This window comes from Epinephelus moara, chromosome 16, assembly GCF_006386435.1.
Source record: "Epinephelus moara isolate mb chromosome 16, YSFRI_EMoa_1.0, whole genome shotgun sequence".
Lineage (NCBI taxonomy): Eukaryota > Metazoa > Chordata > Actinopteri > Perciformes > Serranidae > Epinephelus > Epinephelus moara.
Window position 1 is genome coordinate 35,570,706 of NC_065521.1, and position 16,727 is coordinate 35,587,432.

The following is a 16,727-nucleotide window of genomic DNA, read 5'->3' on the forward strand; positions in this document are numbered from 1 at the left end:
ACACCAGGCCTTTCAGCATTAAGTTATACATACTGTCATCCATTTGTAAATGTGTGTCCATGTTAAAGGTATACTGTGCAGGGTCTTCCTAAAAAACAGTCATACAAAATGAATCCCTCTCAACCATAACTTATGACACACTAGAATGTGTGGCAGTGTGTTTGAGACACTGCTCCCTGCCTGCATTTTCTAATTTTCCTCTTATTTTGCTATGTGTAGGACATTTCTGGGTATGTATCCCAACAGTGTGCAGGTGAGGTTGGGACTTCATAAAAAGGCAGTGACAAAGTGCCAGACAATAAGCTGCATGCATCCAAGGGGAAGCTAAAATCTCAGACAGGGCACCGAAAACAATCAAATATTGCTAGATGAAATGGCAAGCACAAAAAGGTCTTTCTAAAACAAGAGATAATTTGGGGCTGGCTTTCACTTTTGCTGGTGAGCATACATACAAACAGTAACTGAGAAGTCATGTGTAGTATACCTTTAAGAGTGGCAATGTCCTGCCATCCATATCTGTCAATATATTTAATTTATATTATTTAATTTATCCATACACAGCTTGTACTGTGTATATTTAATTGTTGTCCTATTTCTGTCTGCAAATTAAAGGTGTATCTAAACCAGTTGGGTGATTTTTTGTTTTATTTTGTTTTAAATGACCCCTTGATGGAACCGCATCATCCTGGGTGTAATGCTTTGTAAGGTCATTGGGCCTCATTCACACAAAGTGCATATACACATATCTGTGCTTTTAACCATTCGTACAAACGTTTATACACAAATCTGGGATTAATCAATATTTTCTGACCTGAATTTGTTCGTACTCTGCGAACAGATTAAGAACTATCTCAGACCATGCGCACACACAAATAATAAAGGTCTGGCTGACTTGGAAAAAGGAAACACACACCTTTTTATAAAATGCATCGCATATTAAAACCGCTAAACTATTTCCAACCGTAAAGACTGCAGCCCATGACTTCAGGAAAGAGCGCGTCTTCAGAGACCAACATAAGATGTTTAAAGAGAGTGATGAACAGCTTACTGACTCATTTCTATGCACTTATTAGTGACGATGCCCATTTTTTATATTAACTTTTCGTTTTTTGTGATCACTGTTTTTCTGTAGCTGTTATTTAATTATGTGATGGAATAGTGTTTATTTACATCGTATTATCCATATATAATACCAGTTGTATGCCATTTGCTTTTACTATTTTATGCTCCAAAGAAGACCAAGTGAGGTAAAAACCTAACACTGTTTTAACCAATATGCCCAACCAAGTAAAGTCCTTAGTGCCTGAGGAATGTTCACTTTTCTGTTACAAGTTCTCGCATCTTCAAGATTAAGGTACCCTGGATTTACTACAGTAAATGTGGTTTTAATTGAGCACTTGGCCTCGTCATTATTTCATGTGAAGATAAGTTTGGATGCAGTGCTCCACAGGGATTTCCATCCAATTTAACATTTGTTACATATCATGACATTGTGACAGACTGTGTTAATGTTAACTCTTAAGAACGTCACTGTTCAGAGACAGTAGTCCAGTTTAGATAAGTTGACTGTTTAGTGAAGCACTGAGATTTCCAGAGGTTCAGTGAAGTGAATATGTTGTCAGCATACCCAAATAGGCTGTGTCCAAAATCCCTCACTACTCACTACATTAGTCATTTCCTTGCTCCTGCTTGAACTGGAAGTCGTCTCAAAGCTATAATTTCTGCTCTGAGGAGCGATGAGCAAGGATACACAACAGCAGCATTCATGGAAGTCATTGGCCAGCTTGCCCCCATATTGTATTGACAGGACGCTGCAGCTGATAGGATCTGATACGTCACATCATACCAGGGTTTTATACTGGAGTGAAGACAGATAAGAGATTAAACTCAACTGTATCACTCCCAAATTTTATATTTTGCTTTCTGGTTCATCATCTAGTCAAAAGAGAACATCTGTGTAAAGTGTAGGTCTGAACAACGGAAAAGACAACCTTCTTCATTTATTCGATTTTTCTTTTCACTATCTGTTATTTACCCCATTAACATTTAGTATGGAGAAAATTAAAGTCAGAGAGAACGTGTCTGTCAGCAAGACACACTTTTTACACCACTGATCGTCATATCCATTCAGTCACATATGAGGCTAATGATTCCTGAGTGTCAGGTTGCCGTCTTTGATAAGCTGTTGCTGTCATCAGAAATAGATGCGCTTCACGTGACACTTAAGAGGAAACGACTTCTCATTTCTCTAAAAATATATTTCCTCAATTCCTCTCTCCTCGCATGGCTTCCTTGCATCTCTGCATGCATCCCTGGTGGGAGGGACTAGGACACAAGGAAAAGACTCAAGTGAGGGAAACGTGGAACGTCAATTTAAGTGACTTGAGATGCACCTACTGACCACTACATCGTGACTTTGCCATTTTGCAGTGCTGTCTGAACATATAGTGGGAATTATTATACCCTATATAGTGGACTCAAAGTATCCCATAATGCATTGTGAAAAACAGTTGTCAATTATTGTAACTGTAAAGTTAATATACCGTCATCGGTCCAGCAGAAATTAAAATAAATCTGCAATTGGTTTTCTCTAGTGCTGTACAGAAGAGGGATAATAATGCTCGCCACCATAGCGTTCTGGATCGCAACTAACTGTAATTTTTGCAGTAATGGTGTCGGCTAATGACTAACTGGTAAAACAAACTTCAACATATCAAATGGTAAACAGAAAACTACTCACATTGACAATATGTTACGTGTTTAATGTGAGCAGAGCAGTGCGTAACACACAACACAAATGGTCACAAAGTGCTTCGAAACATTATTTCTTAATTTGGGGAAAATACATTCAGTATAATATCATGTATTTATCACAAATATCCACAGCGGTATTTGTTATGGATGGACCACCAGCTGCTGTTGATATGACATGTTTTAATTGTGCAACAGCAATAATTTAATTGAAAGTGCAAAGAAAATAACCCAATTCATGGCCAAAACATTTTTTCATGTTGCTAATAAGTTCACTATATAGTCCTCAACATAATACTTCCTAGACAGTGAGTAGGGAGTAGTCAATGAGTGAATGATTTTTGGACACAGCCATAGACCGTAAAAATAATGGACACTACTACCGCGACATCACCCATTGGTTTGTGGAGTCTAGGGATGTCACGATTACTTGATTTCACTATTAACCGCGATTTTAAACGCCATGGTTAATTATTCGTAAAGATTCCTCAACACCGTCACTCTCCAAAGATTATGCCGGGACATGGAACCATATACAGTAGGTCAGCGCAACTCGCACGGAACGAAAACAAATTTACAAAAGTCTCCGAGTGATGAAGTATGGATGAAGAAGACTTTCCCCCCCAAAAAAACGGATAAAGTCAGCCGTGTGGTATCATTTTGGCTATCGCAAAATGACCAAGGGGTCATTNGAACGAAAACAAATTTACAAAAGTCTCCGAGTGATGAAGTATGGATGAAGAAGACTTTCCCCCCCCAAAAAAACGGATAAAGTCAGCCGTGTGGTATCATTTTGGCTATCGCAAAATGACCAAGGGGTCATTGTTGACGACGGCTTTCCAGTTTGTAAAACATGCCGCAAAAAAGTCGCGGCCAAAGGCTCAAACACGAGCAACATGATACAACACCTGCGGGACAACCACCCGGCTTTACATGCGCAAGTAAAGGTAAATGCACACTAACTGGGTTAAAATACGTCAATCTCAATTTATCTAATGTAACATTGAATTAAAAATTATATGTTAGCGTGTCATTTGCAATTAATGGCATAGTGGTATGATACGAGTTGGGCTTACAGTGCAACGTGACAAGCTAAGGCACGTCTCAAAAACTTTTTTGATGGATAGTTTTGCAGTTTGTGTGCACACAGCGTGAGGTTGTAATGGTTTTGGGTCCGTGTAGCTCTTTGGAGTGAGACGACAGGCAGAAACTCACGTCCACACGAGTGCGGGATTTCACAAATGCTCGTCGTTTATTTTTACATCAACTTAAAAACACTCCAAGCTTACCAAGCCCGGTTGTACGGCTACTACATTTTCATACATGAACAAAATAGTCGCCACACGTACTTAAAACCATCACTGTTGTGTTGAGAGATAAAAGAAAAAGCAGGAGCACATAAGTATACGTCCGACCAGCGTTGGGTGCGCTCAACAGACTCAAATCATAACAGGCGTTGCTTGATGACGTTGCTGCTAGGCGACACAGTATACACCATGTTAAAGGCACATTTCATATATTCGACTGTTACAAGTTCAAATCCTTTTTTTAGTCGTCAGACTGTTTCAGTGTCAGTGTGCAATGTGGAAGATATACGTAATGTCTTCTCAAGGTCCTCAGTCAGTGAACATTTAGCATTAGTATTACCTCCTTTTGCTTCCTCCCATCTGTGTTGAGTACATGTTGGACTTGTCCTTCCAGCACGATGTCTGTTTCATTTACTATTAACACTGCACGAGATGTGCTCTCAATTTATTTGTGTAATTGTAATTTAAAGAGGACAAAAAGACACACACATCCTAGAAAAAACTTAGACTGCTGGACCACAAAGAGGCATGTAGTGAAAGTAGAGTCCACACACTACTTTTTGGTTACTTTTCTTTGTTGTTATATTATTTTTGTTATGTTGGCATGGAAATAAATGAAACTTAAAGATCTATAAGGAGTGTTTATGTGATTTTACACATTTATATTGTGAAATTAATAATCGTGATAATCGTAAAACCGTGATTATTTCTCTGACAATAATCGTACCAAGAAAATCTATAATCGTGACATCCCTAGTGGATTCCCATTCTGAAGTCTCGAGTTCTGCATTTTGGCCATAACCATCTTGTTTTTTTTGGAGCCAGAAGTGACCATATTTGGGTGAGAGGCTGGCACTGTGGAGGAGTGAGGGGTGGATCTGACTGAGAAGCCAAGGACACTATTGGCAGCCAGCCTGTCAAAGCAGCTCACATTACTTTAAGCCTTGTAAATGTAAATGGGTGAGTTATAATAAAAAACAAAAATCACCCCCTGTACAGTTGTCATGAATGTTGAAATTAGATTACCCTCCCACAACTGCCAATAATACAGACCCATGTAGACAGCAATTTGGGCACTTTCCTGACAGTACTGAGCCAAACTTTTTTTTCAACTCTGTCTTTGGGGAAGGCATCAGGCAACCTTGCTCACCAGGGTTGGTGTTAAAAGAATCTTGCAACAGCTGTTGTTAATTAGAGAGTTGCAAATTATCATTTTACTGTCCATAAGTTTGAATGTTTATTCTTATTAGCAAAGGGGGGGCATTGTCCAAAGCTCTAATATGTACAGTTTCTTATCTAAGTATGTTCTTGGTTTGTTTGTTTGTTTGTGCATCATTTGATCCGACATGTATGGTTGCAACATATGTAACTGTTGGTGTATCTAACTACATTGTATAGGTGTGTACTTGTTCATATTTAGTTGAATATCACCTGAGGAAACATCAAAAGTTGCAGATTCATTTAACTCTTTCTGAGAAACTGTCTCATTCATTCATCTCAACAAGGTAAAAATATTGTAATGAACTTTTTGCTCAATTACCAGAACAAACAATGGAAAGGCTCCAGCTCATTTAAAACAGAATCCAGAGTCCTTATTCATACACACAAAGATACCAGTGTTTAAATTACTTCTCTGTCTCTGAGTGCAATTCAGAATCTATTTTAAAATTCTATTCATAAATCTATCAAGCTCTTAATGGTTTCTGCTCTGCTCAGACGAGAACTATTAAAATCATGTTTTTCTAACTTTACCGAGAACAGGATCCAATTCTGATGAGACACTTTTAGTTTTCATTGACTTGTTTGGGAATCACCCCTGTGTGGTCATTAAAAGTCAGCTTATTGTCAACTTAAGCAGAAGTTCTGAACTTTTTTGTGTTAAAGACCCCTAAATTCACATTATATTCACATTATACAAACATAAGATTTTGCTTCTGGGACCTACATCGCAAAAGATTTGGGTTGTTATTTATGATGACCTACATCGCAAAAGATTTGGGTTGTTATTTATGATGAGGAACAGAATTCTATAGTTGTCAACTACAGTTGAGGAGATAACCGCGGGAAAGTGAAACCTATGATCAGAATAGTCGACCCTACTCATATGGGGTTCACCTATATAGTGAATTAAACAGTGAAAAAAAAAAAAAAAAAAAACGATTCCACACTTTTCTGGGGACCCCCTGGAACTTCCTCAAGGACCTGTGGGGGTATCTGGACCCCTGGTTGAGAACCATTGAATTAAAGTATCCAGATATTTGTAACACTGAATCTGTTCAATGATCTGACCCCAATGACTGTCTGAATGGGTGTGTAAGACTTTCTTCTAAAATATACACATGTATCTTTAGGTTTGCTGACATTCAGTTTGTGCACCAGGCCTTTAAGCTGTTTAAAAAATCAAGTAAACAAGAGTTTGAACAGCAACATCAACCCCTGTTTTGTTCCACTATGCAGACAGCAGAGGATCCAGTGAGTCCTCCACAGACCAGATAAACTCCCTCTTGATAAGCTATTTGAATCATTATCAGTGAAGTCAGGACCACAGGTACACAATCACAGATACTCTTAGAGGACTTGTTCTCAGCCACTGGCACAATTCTGAACTGTTTGCTCAAAAGAACGCTTAAATAGGAGACAGAAAAAAAGGTCCTGTTTTGATGAAGTATATACGATGGAGTATAGCATCCAAGCGACTTTCTAAAGGAGCTGTACAGGACGTTCAGAGCATCGTTATAGCAAACAACTGTTGGCTATGTACAGTGATAGACTATCTATGTTCTGGTAGTTGAGCAATGCTTTTCGTTATTCATGAGTGGGGAGGGGGTGGGGCAAAATGGGGGAGGCTGAGGCATGTTGAAGAATTTTTTAAGCACTGGGGAGGGATGTGTTTTGAATTACTTTGACTTACAGGAAGGACATAGAACTTTAAATGGTTGTATTTTTGTTTTTATTTAAAATACTCCCTGAACCCCAAAATCTGCCAGTGGGTTGGAAAAGCATCTTGACTTCGAAAGTTGCCAAAGTTACACCATTTATCATGGCCAGAAACTGTAAGAATAAATTGTATTGTTAGATTTTCAAATTTGATTGATAACTCACTCCCTTTGTGCTGTTTGCTTGTTGCATTGGTTGCAATGCCTACATTTGGTTTGATTAGAGAAAAATATGGTAATATATGGAGGAGGGAGGACCATGCGTTTCCCCCCAGTCACTCAGGGAGGCTCAAGGAAAAATATTTGTAACTTTGGTGAGGGTCATGATAAAAAAAAAAAAAATAAATTAAAAAAAAAATAGATCACACCCCAACCACCTCATTCCTGTTATAAATAAAGAACAGTCCCTAACATACTAGTAACATCTTGAGCAAGACTCATTCAGTAGGACTTATTGTGACTTCAGGGATGCAATGTTGGATTGTTTCTGTCAGTCAAGCAACTGCTAAATAACTGAATGAGCAGCCAACGGCAATGTGACTAGGGGAATTGAACAGTTAGGCCACAGTGATGCACTACAGTTCTTTTAGAGGACGATAAGACTTGACATTCAGCAGATGCCTTTTTCAAGAGCAATTAATATAAGTGCAGTGGAGTATGTAGATCTCTAAGATCTCCAACTTTACAAGTTACCAATTGAACAAGCGCAAAAGAGACAAAACAGTACCATTACAGCAGACACAACAACCAACCTGAAAGAAAAAGTATTCTCCTTTATGTACTCTCTAACACTGCAGTCCAGGGAGACACAAATGAAATACGTATACACATGTATCTTTACGTATACACATGTATCTTTAGGTTTGCTGACATTCAGTCTGTGCACCAGGCCTTTAAGCTGTTTAAAAAATCAAGTAAACAAGAGTTTGAACAGTAACATCAGCCCCTGTTTTTTTCCACTATGCAGACAGCAGAGGATCCAGTGAGTCCTCCACAGACCAAATAAACTCCCTCTTGATCAGCTATTTGAATCATTATCAGTGAAGTCAGGACCACAGGTACACAATCACAGATACTCTTAGAGGACTTGTTCTCAGCCACTGGAACAATTATTAATTTGTTCAAAAGAACACTTAAATAGGAGACAGGAAAAAAAAGGTCCTGTTTTGATTAAGTATATACGATGGAGTATAGCATCCAAGCGACTTTCTAAAGGAGCTGTACAGGACATTCAGAGCATCGTTATAGCAAACAACTGTTGGCTATGTACAGATATAGTGAGGTAATGGTGTCCTGAGCGGAGAATGAAATGTGTGCTTTGTAATCTGAGCTCCTCTGTTTGTGGTTGTGGTAGACGGTCCACCAGCATGTGCATGCTAGTGCATGTGAGTCCCTGTGTGCGTGCCCCACTGTCTGGCTAATCACCACCGCTCTACACTGTGCTCAAACCGCTTAAAACACCATCTCAACCCATGGCGTTGTCACTGAAGCATATCACCCCCCCTCTGGTTCCCCCCCAGATTAACACCATTAGTTGTCAGCACTTTTGCCATTGTTAGCAGTGTTTATGGAGTTAGCAGTGTTAGCTGCAAGCCGACAGCTTGTCCATCATGTTGAGAACCATGTGCAGACAATTTCCTCCTCACAAAAAAATCACAAGAGAGGAAAACATGATTAAACAGTATATTTTGGTCAGTGTGCCCGTCCAGTTAAAACAGTACACAAACCCAGCCAATGTTTAGAATACCCAGTACTGTTCAGTTCTGGTTGTCATGACAAAGTAAGAACAACATGTCAGACAGGTGTTTCTAACCCTGTTGGGTGTGTATCCTGTTTGTCTGTTTGGTTGTTATTTTTTCAATAAAACTGTTTCAGTACGTGACTTATTTGATGATTGTGCTGGTCATTAGATTTATTCATAACCACTTTGTTTTTAGACACACCTTACACCACAATGCTCCTGTTGGTCATTTCCACAAATTATTGCTTTGTTATGTGCATGTTTTGTTTCTTTGTATTTAATAATTGCTGTAACTATGTTGTTTTAATGGATGTCCGGGAACTACAGGTGAAAATTTGCCTATTGACCTTTTGATCGTAGAGATCATCATAGAAATAACCCTGTTGTTACTGATACTGATGTTAAGATGTTTTGGGTTTGTTTGTTTTCGTCTGAATAGTTGATGGAGCTAACATAAATATAGACTTGCTGGATTATTGGCTATAAATATACCCCAGGCGTAGGGCGTCCTGGTGGTCTAGGGATTTCAGATGCTGACAATAAGTTGAAACTCTCCTGGTTTGAGTCTGGTAGGAGACCTTCGTTGCACATTACTTCTCCTGTGTGTGAATCTATAGCCCACATCAATACTGATGACTGCAGGCCTCCCAGTTCCTCTATCAGAGTGACCAAAATTTGAATTAAAGTCAAAAGGGTCTGGCATGAGGTGACTTTTAACCACTGACCCAGTTTCAATTAGCATCCGATTGCTTTGGAAATTCTGACATTGCAGTAATTATCCACACCCTCGTTAACTGCCCCACCCTGTCAGCTGTGCACCTGATTTAAAGCAGCACATCCAGAGATCCACCAGTCATCAGTCACAGCAGAGAGACAGTATATGCTTCTTTCATCATGACTTTGTAAGTATCCTTTTTACTCTGATGTTATTAGAACATATTTTGCTTCTTCGTTTTTAATACTAAGAATTAGTTAGAGATGTGCTGTTTTCTGACATGAACTGTATATTTGTGGCAACAGTTTATTAACAGAGTGAGGATTTGTTTTAAAATCATGGCGTCTTTTCAGACACATATCAAACTTTTTTTGTCTATTTCCTCTGCTTATCCACACAGTGACAACATGTGCAGGCTCACTCTGACTGCAGGTAAGACATGCTGCTCAAGTTTTGTGTCCTTAAAGAGTCAATTCACCCAAATCACAAAAACACACATTTTCTCATTTTCCTCCAGTGGTATCTAAGATATTCTTAAGCTTTGCTTACACATGTTTTTGTCTCTCAGATTAATGAGAGTGAATGGAATTTGGTTTGTGGTGCTGACCAATGAAAAGTTGCATTTCGAAAATGTACTGGTAACTAACTGTGGAGAATCCAGACAGTACACACCTGTTGTAATTTAAGCAAACTGACCTCTTAAGCTACGTTTTTAACCTAAATACTGACCAGTCTGTCACTTTCAAGGTCTCTGTTTGATGATGGCCAGCTTGGGTAAGTTTATAACATACATTATTAATAATTAACAATCAACAGTTTTACCAGCAGATAAATAATGTCACTAACTCATTGTTGGTTAACAAGGACCTTAATAATGATGTCTCCAGAAACAAATTAAAACCATCATGATTTTCTTCCTGTCTCAGCCTCTCCCTCAGCCTCTCCCTCAGCCTCTACCTCAGCCTCTTTCCACAGGCTGGTGTGTTACTACAACAGCTTGTCTGAAAAAAGAGGGAAGTTCACGGTTTCAAATATTGATCCAAACAAGTGTACCCATGTGATCTACGCCTTCTCTGACATTAACAAACAACACAGGCTGGTCCCGAGCACAGCAACTGACATACTACGCTATCAGGCCTTCAATTGACTCAAAACCAGGTCAGTGCTTCAGCCAAATCAGTGCATTCAGACCTTTTCACTTTTGTCCCCTTAGTCTATAAATATTGTGGAAATGATGCTGAATTTCCTGTTTTGTTAAATAATCATTACTGAACTATTTTGCTCCACAGAAATCCACTGCTTAAAACCCTGTTGGCTGTTGGTGGCCTGAACTTTAACACACAAAAGTGAGTTACTTACATGAACACTGAGGCCTTTTTTGTGTGTCATTGCAAAGACAAGTGTAAGCATCACTTCAACACATTGGTATTTTCTGACCATGAAACTTGTTGTGCCCATATGTTTTTTGTGCTCTGCACAGCGTACATTGTATGTGGTTTCATATAAATGAGGTAGCAGAGTGAGATGGTATTTAAATACATAAATAAGTTAATTTCCTGATTCAATCAGCACACAAAATGTCAGTTTTCAGCAACAATATATTAATGCAAACACTGAAACATAGTTCAACAAGCAGGAATGTTGATATCTGATACCTGCATGACATCATGAGAAACCAACATGTGCACATAAAGGGGTCAGTATTGTTAGTATCTGCAAACTCCAAATGAATTGGTGTTTTATTGAAAGATTTAACTTAAATTATTTTTCATTGTGGGTGACAACATTCCCTTTTTATTAACTCCTACTTTTAACAAATATTACTCCACTGAAACTCACAAAATGTGTTTCACATGTGTTAAACATGGGAACCTGACCATTTACTTATGGCTGTATGTTGGTCTTTGCTACATGACCTGGTGCTCTCAGCTGTGTGTCATCTTAAAAACACTGTTTTGTTTAAATGTTTACCAGATTCAGTGCAATGGTGGCAACACAACAAAACAGAGCAAAGTTTATCAGGTCTGCTATCACACTACTGAGAGCAAATGGTTTCGATGGGATAAATCTTGACTGGCGGTACCCTGGAGGAGCTGGAAGCCGACCACAGGACAAGCATAGATTCACACTGCTGTGCAAGGTCAAAATTTATCTTCTGGGACAGACACTGTCAGAAATATGCTGTACTGTATGAAAATATTACATTTTATATTTAACTGAGACTGAATTTTGCTTCTGTGTTGTACAGGAGCTCAAAGAGGCCTTTATGGCCAAGGGAACAGCAGATAACCGATTACTGATCACTGCCAGTGTCTCTGCTGAGAAAGCAATCATCGATGCCAGTTATGAAGTCCCACAGATTGCAAAGTAAAACTTCCTTGATGTAATTCTTGACATTGTACCCGTGATTAGCTGCAGTCATGTTTTGGTGAATGTGGTCTCCTCTGCATTTAATCAGGTACCTGGATTTCATTAATGTGCTGACATTTGACTTTCACGGCCCCTGGGAAAGTGTCACAGGACATCACAGCCCCTTATATCAGGGATCCCAGGACACTGGAAACAACATCTACGCTAACACTGTAAGAACAGGGATTCATATTCTAACTGTATAAATGCCTTTCCATTTAGAGATGTCGTCTCATCCCAATTGTTTTTTCTTTCTCCTCATTGTAGGACTATGCCATGCGGTACTGGCGGGACCACGGAGCACCACCACAAAAGATAAACATGGGGTTAGCGGCATACGGGCGAGTTTTTAACCTCTCCTCTGCATCCAGTAATGTTGGAGCACCAGCCAGTGGTGCTGGTATAGCAGGTCTCTTCACTGGTGAAGAAGGACTCTGGGCCTATTATGAGGTAAAACTGCAAGCTATGAATGTAATTAATTCATATAAATAACCTCCTTGATTAAAAAAGTTGCAGAAGCAGCCATTAGCACCTAAGCCCACCAATTATACAAAACACTACCACGGCATATTTGTTAATCAGATTCTGTGAGTGTCTTTAAGAAACAGCTCAAAAACACCTTTTTACTCTGACTGTCTCTGAGATCAAGAACCTCATCTATTATCAGACTGCTTTACCCAGTTTATGCCACTGCTCTATTTCATTCTGACCTGATGTTGATTCATTAGTCGTATATTGATATCTTTCTATTGTATCTGGTTTTTGGTCTTTTAATATTTTAGTGCTTTACATCTTTCATCTTTTCTTCAGGTTCTCATAACAACTTTGTGTATCTTACAGCTTTGTGTACCTCTTATGCTTTTATGTTTTTCTTTTTGTCCCCCTCTTTGTAAAGAACTTTGAGCTGCATTTTATGTTTGAAAGATGCTATTTAAATAAAGTTTGTTGTTGTTCTTATTATCATTATCATTGTTATTATTAATATTATTATTATTATTATTATTATAATTTCTATTAACTGCTATTACTATACTTTTATTTTTATATTAACCATTAAATCTAAATGTGACATTTGATTCTTGTCTTCAGACTTGCCTTTATCTTGAAAGAGTAGAAGTCCGGATGATCTCTGATCAGAGCGTTCCATACGCCACCACAGGAAATCAGTGGGTTGGATTTGACAACCACTACAGCCTTGAAGTTAAGGTAGTCATCTGTTTCATTCATACTAAAGTAATGCTCAGTAATTCCTAACATGACATCAGCGGTTAAAGTGTTTTGTTCATCATCCTCTCAGACCAGTTACCTAAAGGCTAACAACTTTGGAGGAGCTGTCGTCTGGTCTCTGGACCTGGATGACACTAGTGGACAGTTCTGTAAACAGGGCAACAACCCTTTCATCAGCCACCTGCACACTCTCCTGTGTCCAGGTAATCAAAATCCAAAATGTTTCTATCCTATCCTGACATCCTGTGTGTTTGATTTATTTAGGTCAGCCTTAATGTAATCACCTGTTATTGACTTTATTATATTTTATCATGCAGAGTGCAAATATCTGCTCTCTCTATGAAGAAATCTCAGCAGTCATGCTCAGTGATATGAAAATATGATGTGTTGATCAAACAGAGGTAAAGAGTTAACAAAATATCTGATTCTCGTTCTTTTAGGTTTTCCTGACCTTACAGCTACAACAAACACTGCCACAACAGCAGCTCCAACAATTAAAGCTCCCACAACAGCAGCTCCCACAACAGACGCTCCTACAACAGCAGCTTCCACAACAGCAGCTCCCACAACAGACGCTCCTACAACAGCAGCTCCCACAACTGCAGCTCCTACAACAGCTGCTCCCACAACAGCTGCTCCCACAACAGCCGCTCCTACAACAGCTGCTCCCACAACAGCTGCTCCCACAACAGCCGCTCCCANCCCCAACCACTGCTCCCACAACAGCCGCTCCTACAACAGCTGCTCCCACAACAGCTGCTCCCACAACAGCCGCTCCCACAACAGCTGCTCCCACAACAGCCGCTCCCACAACAGCTGCTCCCACAACAGCTGCTCCCACAACAGCAACTCCACTTAATACAGACCCATGTAATAGACAGCAATTTGGGCACTTTCCTGACAGTACTGACCCATCCTTTTTTTTCAACTGTGTCTTTGGGGAAGGCATCAGGCAACCTTGTTCATCAGGGTTGGTGTTTAAAGAATCTTGCAACAGCTGTTGTTAATCACAGAGTTGCAAATTATCATTTTACTGTCCATAAGTGATAATGTTTATTCTTATTAAGAAAGGGGGGGCATTGTCCAAAGCTCTAATATGTACAATTTCTTGTCTAAGTATGTTCTTGGTTTGTTTGTTTGTTTGTTTGTGCATCATTTGATTTGACATGCATTACTTAATATATAGTTGAGACATATGTAACTGTCGGTGTATCTAACTCTCTTGTATGGGTGTGTTCTTTATATTTATTTGTTTATATTTAGTTGAATATCACTTGAGGAAACATCAAAAGTTATGGATTAATTTAACTCTTTCTGAGAAACTGTCTCATTCATTCATCTCAAACAGGTTAAACTACTCTAATGAACATATATATATATATATATATATATATATATATATGTAAAATGTGAAATCAGCCATTCAGTCTACATTTTACTTATTATACTGATCTTTGTCTTTCTTTTTACCAATACATACTTATTTGCATTGCTTTGTGTTTTTTTTAAACTGATGCTTCCTGTTTGCACTCTTCCTTGGTGCGGTAATGTAAATTTCCCAGAGGTGGGACAAAAAAAGGATCATCTGATCTTATCTTATCTGATCAACATTTGATTAATGTAGACCTCAAGATCATATGAACAAATTAAGAAAAAAGGTTATTTGTTGACTCATGGTTTGATCTTATGATTTCATACCTTGCAGTAATTTCTTTAAACAATGTTTTATTTTACTCTTCTTTAATCATTCAGTGGAGGACATTTTTTCGGCCCAGAACACGCACGTGATTACATCTGCTTTTCAAAATGGTCTTAATATAAATTTGATACAGAATTCATATGGAAATATAATTAATTGTATCATATTTGCCAGAAGTATAAAATCTTGCATAGTGATATGTATGGTGATTTTTGCGGCCTGACTGCATCCAGTATGTAACATTTTTCTGTATTTAAAGAGGCTTAAATGAAGCTCAGCATAAGTTCAATCAGGAAGACTTTCTTTATGCCATATCCATTCACAATTCCCTCTCTATCCCACTCCCACCACTTCCACCAATCAGCTGACTATGGGTGTTCCCTCTCCTGGTTAGTCAAACAAACATTCCCACCATCTCCTTCAGCCATTCATGTTGCTGCTGCCAAACTTTAAATCTGTTCTCCTCTCTGCTCCTGTCAGCTGTCATTTTAGGCGGAATCGTCAAAACCTCCTCCACCTCATTCACCTCCAGTCACCTTATCCAGAGCCCAGGACGAGCTCATCAGAAGTCCATTTCTCTTCACATCCAGATCCTTAGCTCCCTCTTCATCTCATCTTATCAACAATATTACCACCACCAGTGTCTAGACTTAAATCTGAACACCCACCAGCCACCACTGCCAGTCAACAAAAACAAACCAGAAAAAAACCTTGAAAGTACCACTGAATTATTGCAGTGCTAATGTCCTCCTTACCAAACAAAAATGTGAACATGTTGATATCATGCTAATTCAGTGAATAAATTTTGAGTTTAAAGTCAAAAGGGCCTGGCATGAGGTATCTTTGCTTCGTTCTATTGTTCCACCTTCCATCACTATTCAATTGTTTTGGACATTGCAACATGCAGTGCTTATCCACACCCTAGTTAACTGTCACACCCTGTCAGCTGTCTACCTCATTTAAAACAGCACAGCCAGACATCTTTCAGGCATTCATCACTTACAAGTAAGACACCATATTTGCTTCTTTCATCATATAATTTGTAAGTATCCCTTTTACTCTGATTTTAACAACCCAGTTTTTAAGTGATTTCTTTCTTGTTGCTTTTTATATTTCTATACCTGCTCTATCTCTATAACTAGCTACACTAAATACATTTTAGGGAGGAAGGTGGAGGGGTGAAGTGAACCAGCAGGCACCATGTAGACTCTTTCTCTTTTTTCTTGTTGTACCTAATCTCATTATTACTGTGGTTGTGCCAATGACATGCGTGTCATGATTCTAAGTTAGATCAGACCTGATCAGTTCTTAACTTCATCATACCTTCATTGTGTGGTTAGTGTGATACTGTTAGTGTGTGGGTGCAGAGAAATAATCATATGATGGTGACCAGCATCTGTAAACAGATAAAATACTCAGGGGAACATTCTGCGGTCACTTGTACTGTTTGCTTTTGCCACCATTCATTGAAAGTTAGTTAATATAAACATCACAGGACTACCAAACACCTGTTTCTAAACACTGCTGTATGTCCCTGATTTACCCTGCTGTTAATATGTAAATTATCTGTACATACAAGTTATATTAATGTGACTTATTTCAGAGATGAATTCAAAGCTTGCTTTGTGACACAGTTCAGTTTTCTGACTTGAAATGCATTTAAACACTTAAATTAATAACAACGGAGTGAGGACTTATTTGAAAATCATGTCGTTGTTCTCAGCTTCATATTAACATTTTTTCTATTTCTTCTGCTTATCCACACAGTGACAACATGTGCAAGCTCACTCTAACTGCAGGTAAGGCACACTGCTAAAGTTATTGTTTCCTTACAGGGTCAGTACATTCAAATCTCAAAAAAACATTTTCTTACTTACCACCAGCGGTATCTAACTATGCAGACACATATTGTGTTACCAGATATGACAGCGGGGCTGGTATT

The 16,727-nt window shown here is 38.7% G+C and overlaps 1 protein-coding gene and 1 pseudogene across 1 annotated transcript in view; both read left to right on the forward strand.

Annotated features, from left to right (window-relative positions):
• Positions 1 to 6,554, forward strand: part of LOC126402348 (chitotriosidase-1-like) — a 17,917-nt gene extending 11,363 nt beyond the window's left edge. The window contains exon 11 of the mRNA XM_050064249.1: positions 6,516 to 6,554. Within this exon, the coding sequence (XP_049920206.1) occupies positions 6,516 to 6,554 (39 nt within the window). The remainder of the gene's footprint in view (positions 1 to 6,515) is intronic.
• Positions 6,555 to 9,857: 3,303 nt separating this feature from the next.
• LOC126402349 (chitinase-3-like protein 1) overlaps positions 9,858 to 16,727 on the forward strand; it is a 7,841-nt pseudogene continuing 971 nt past the window's right edge.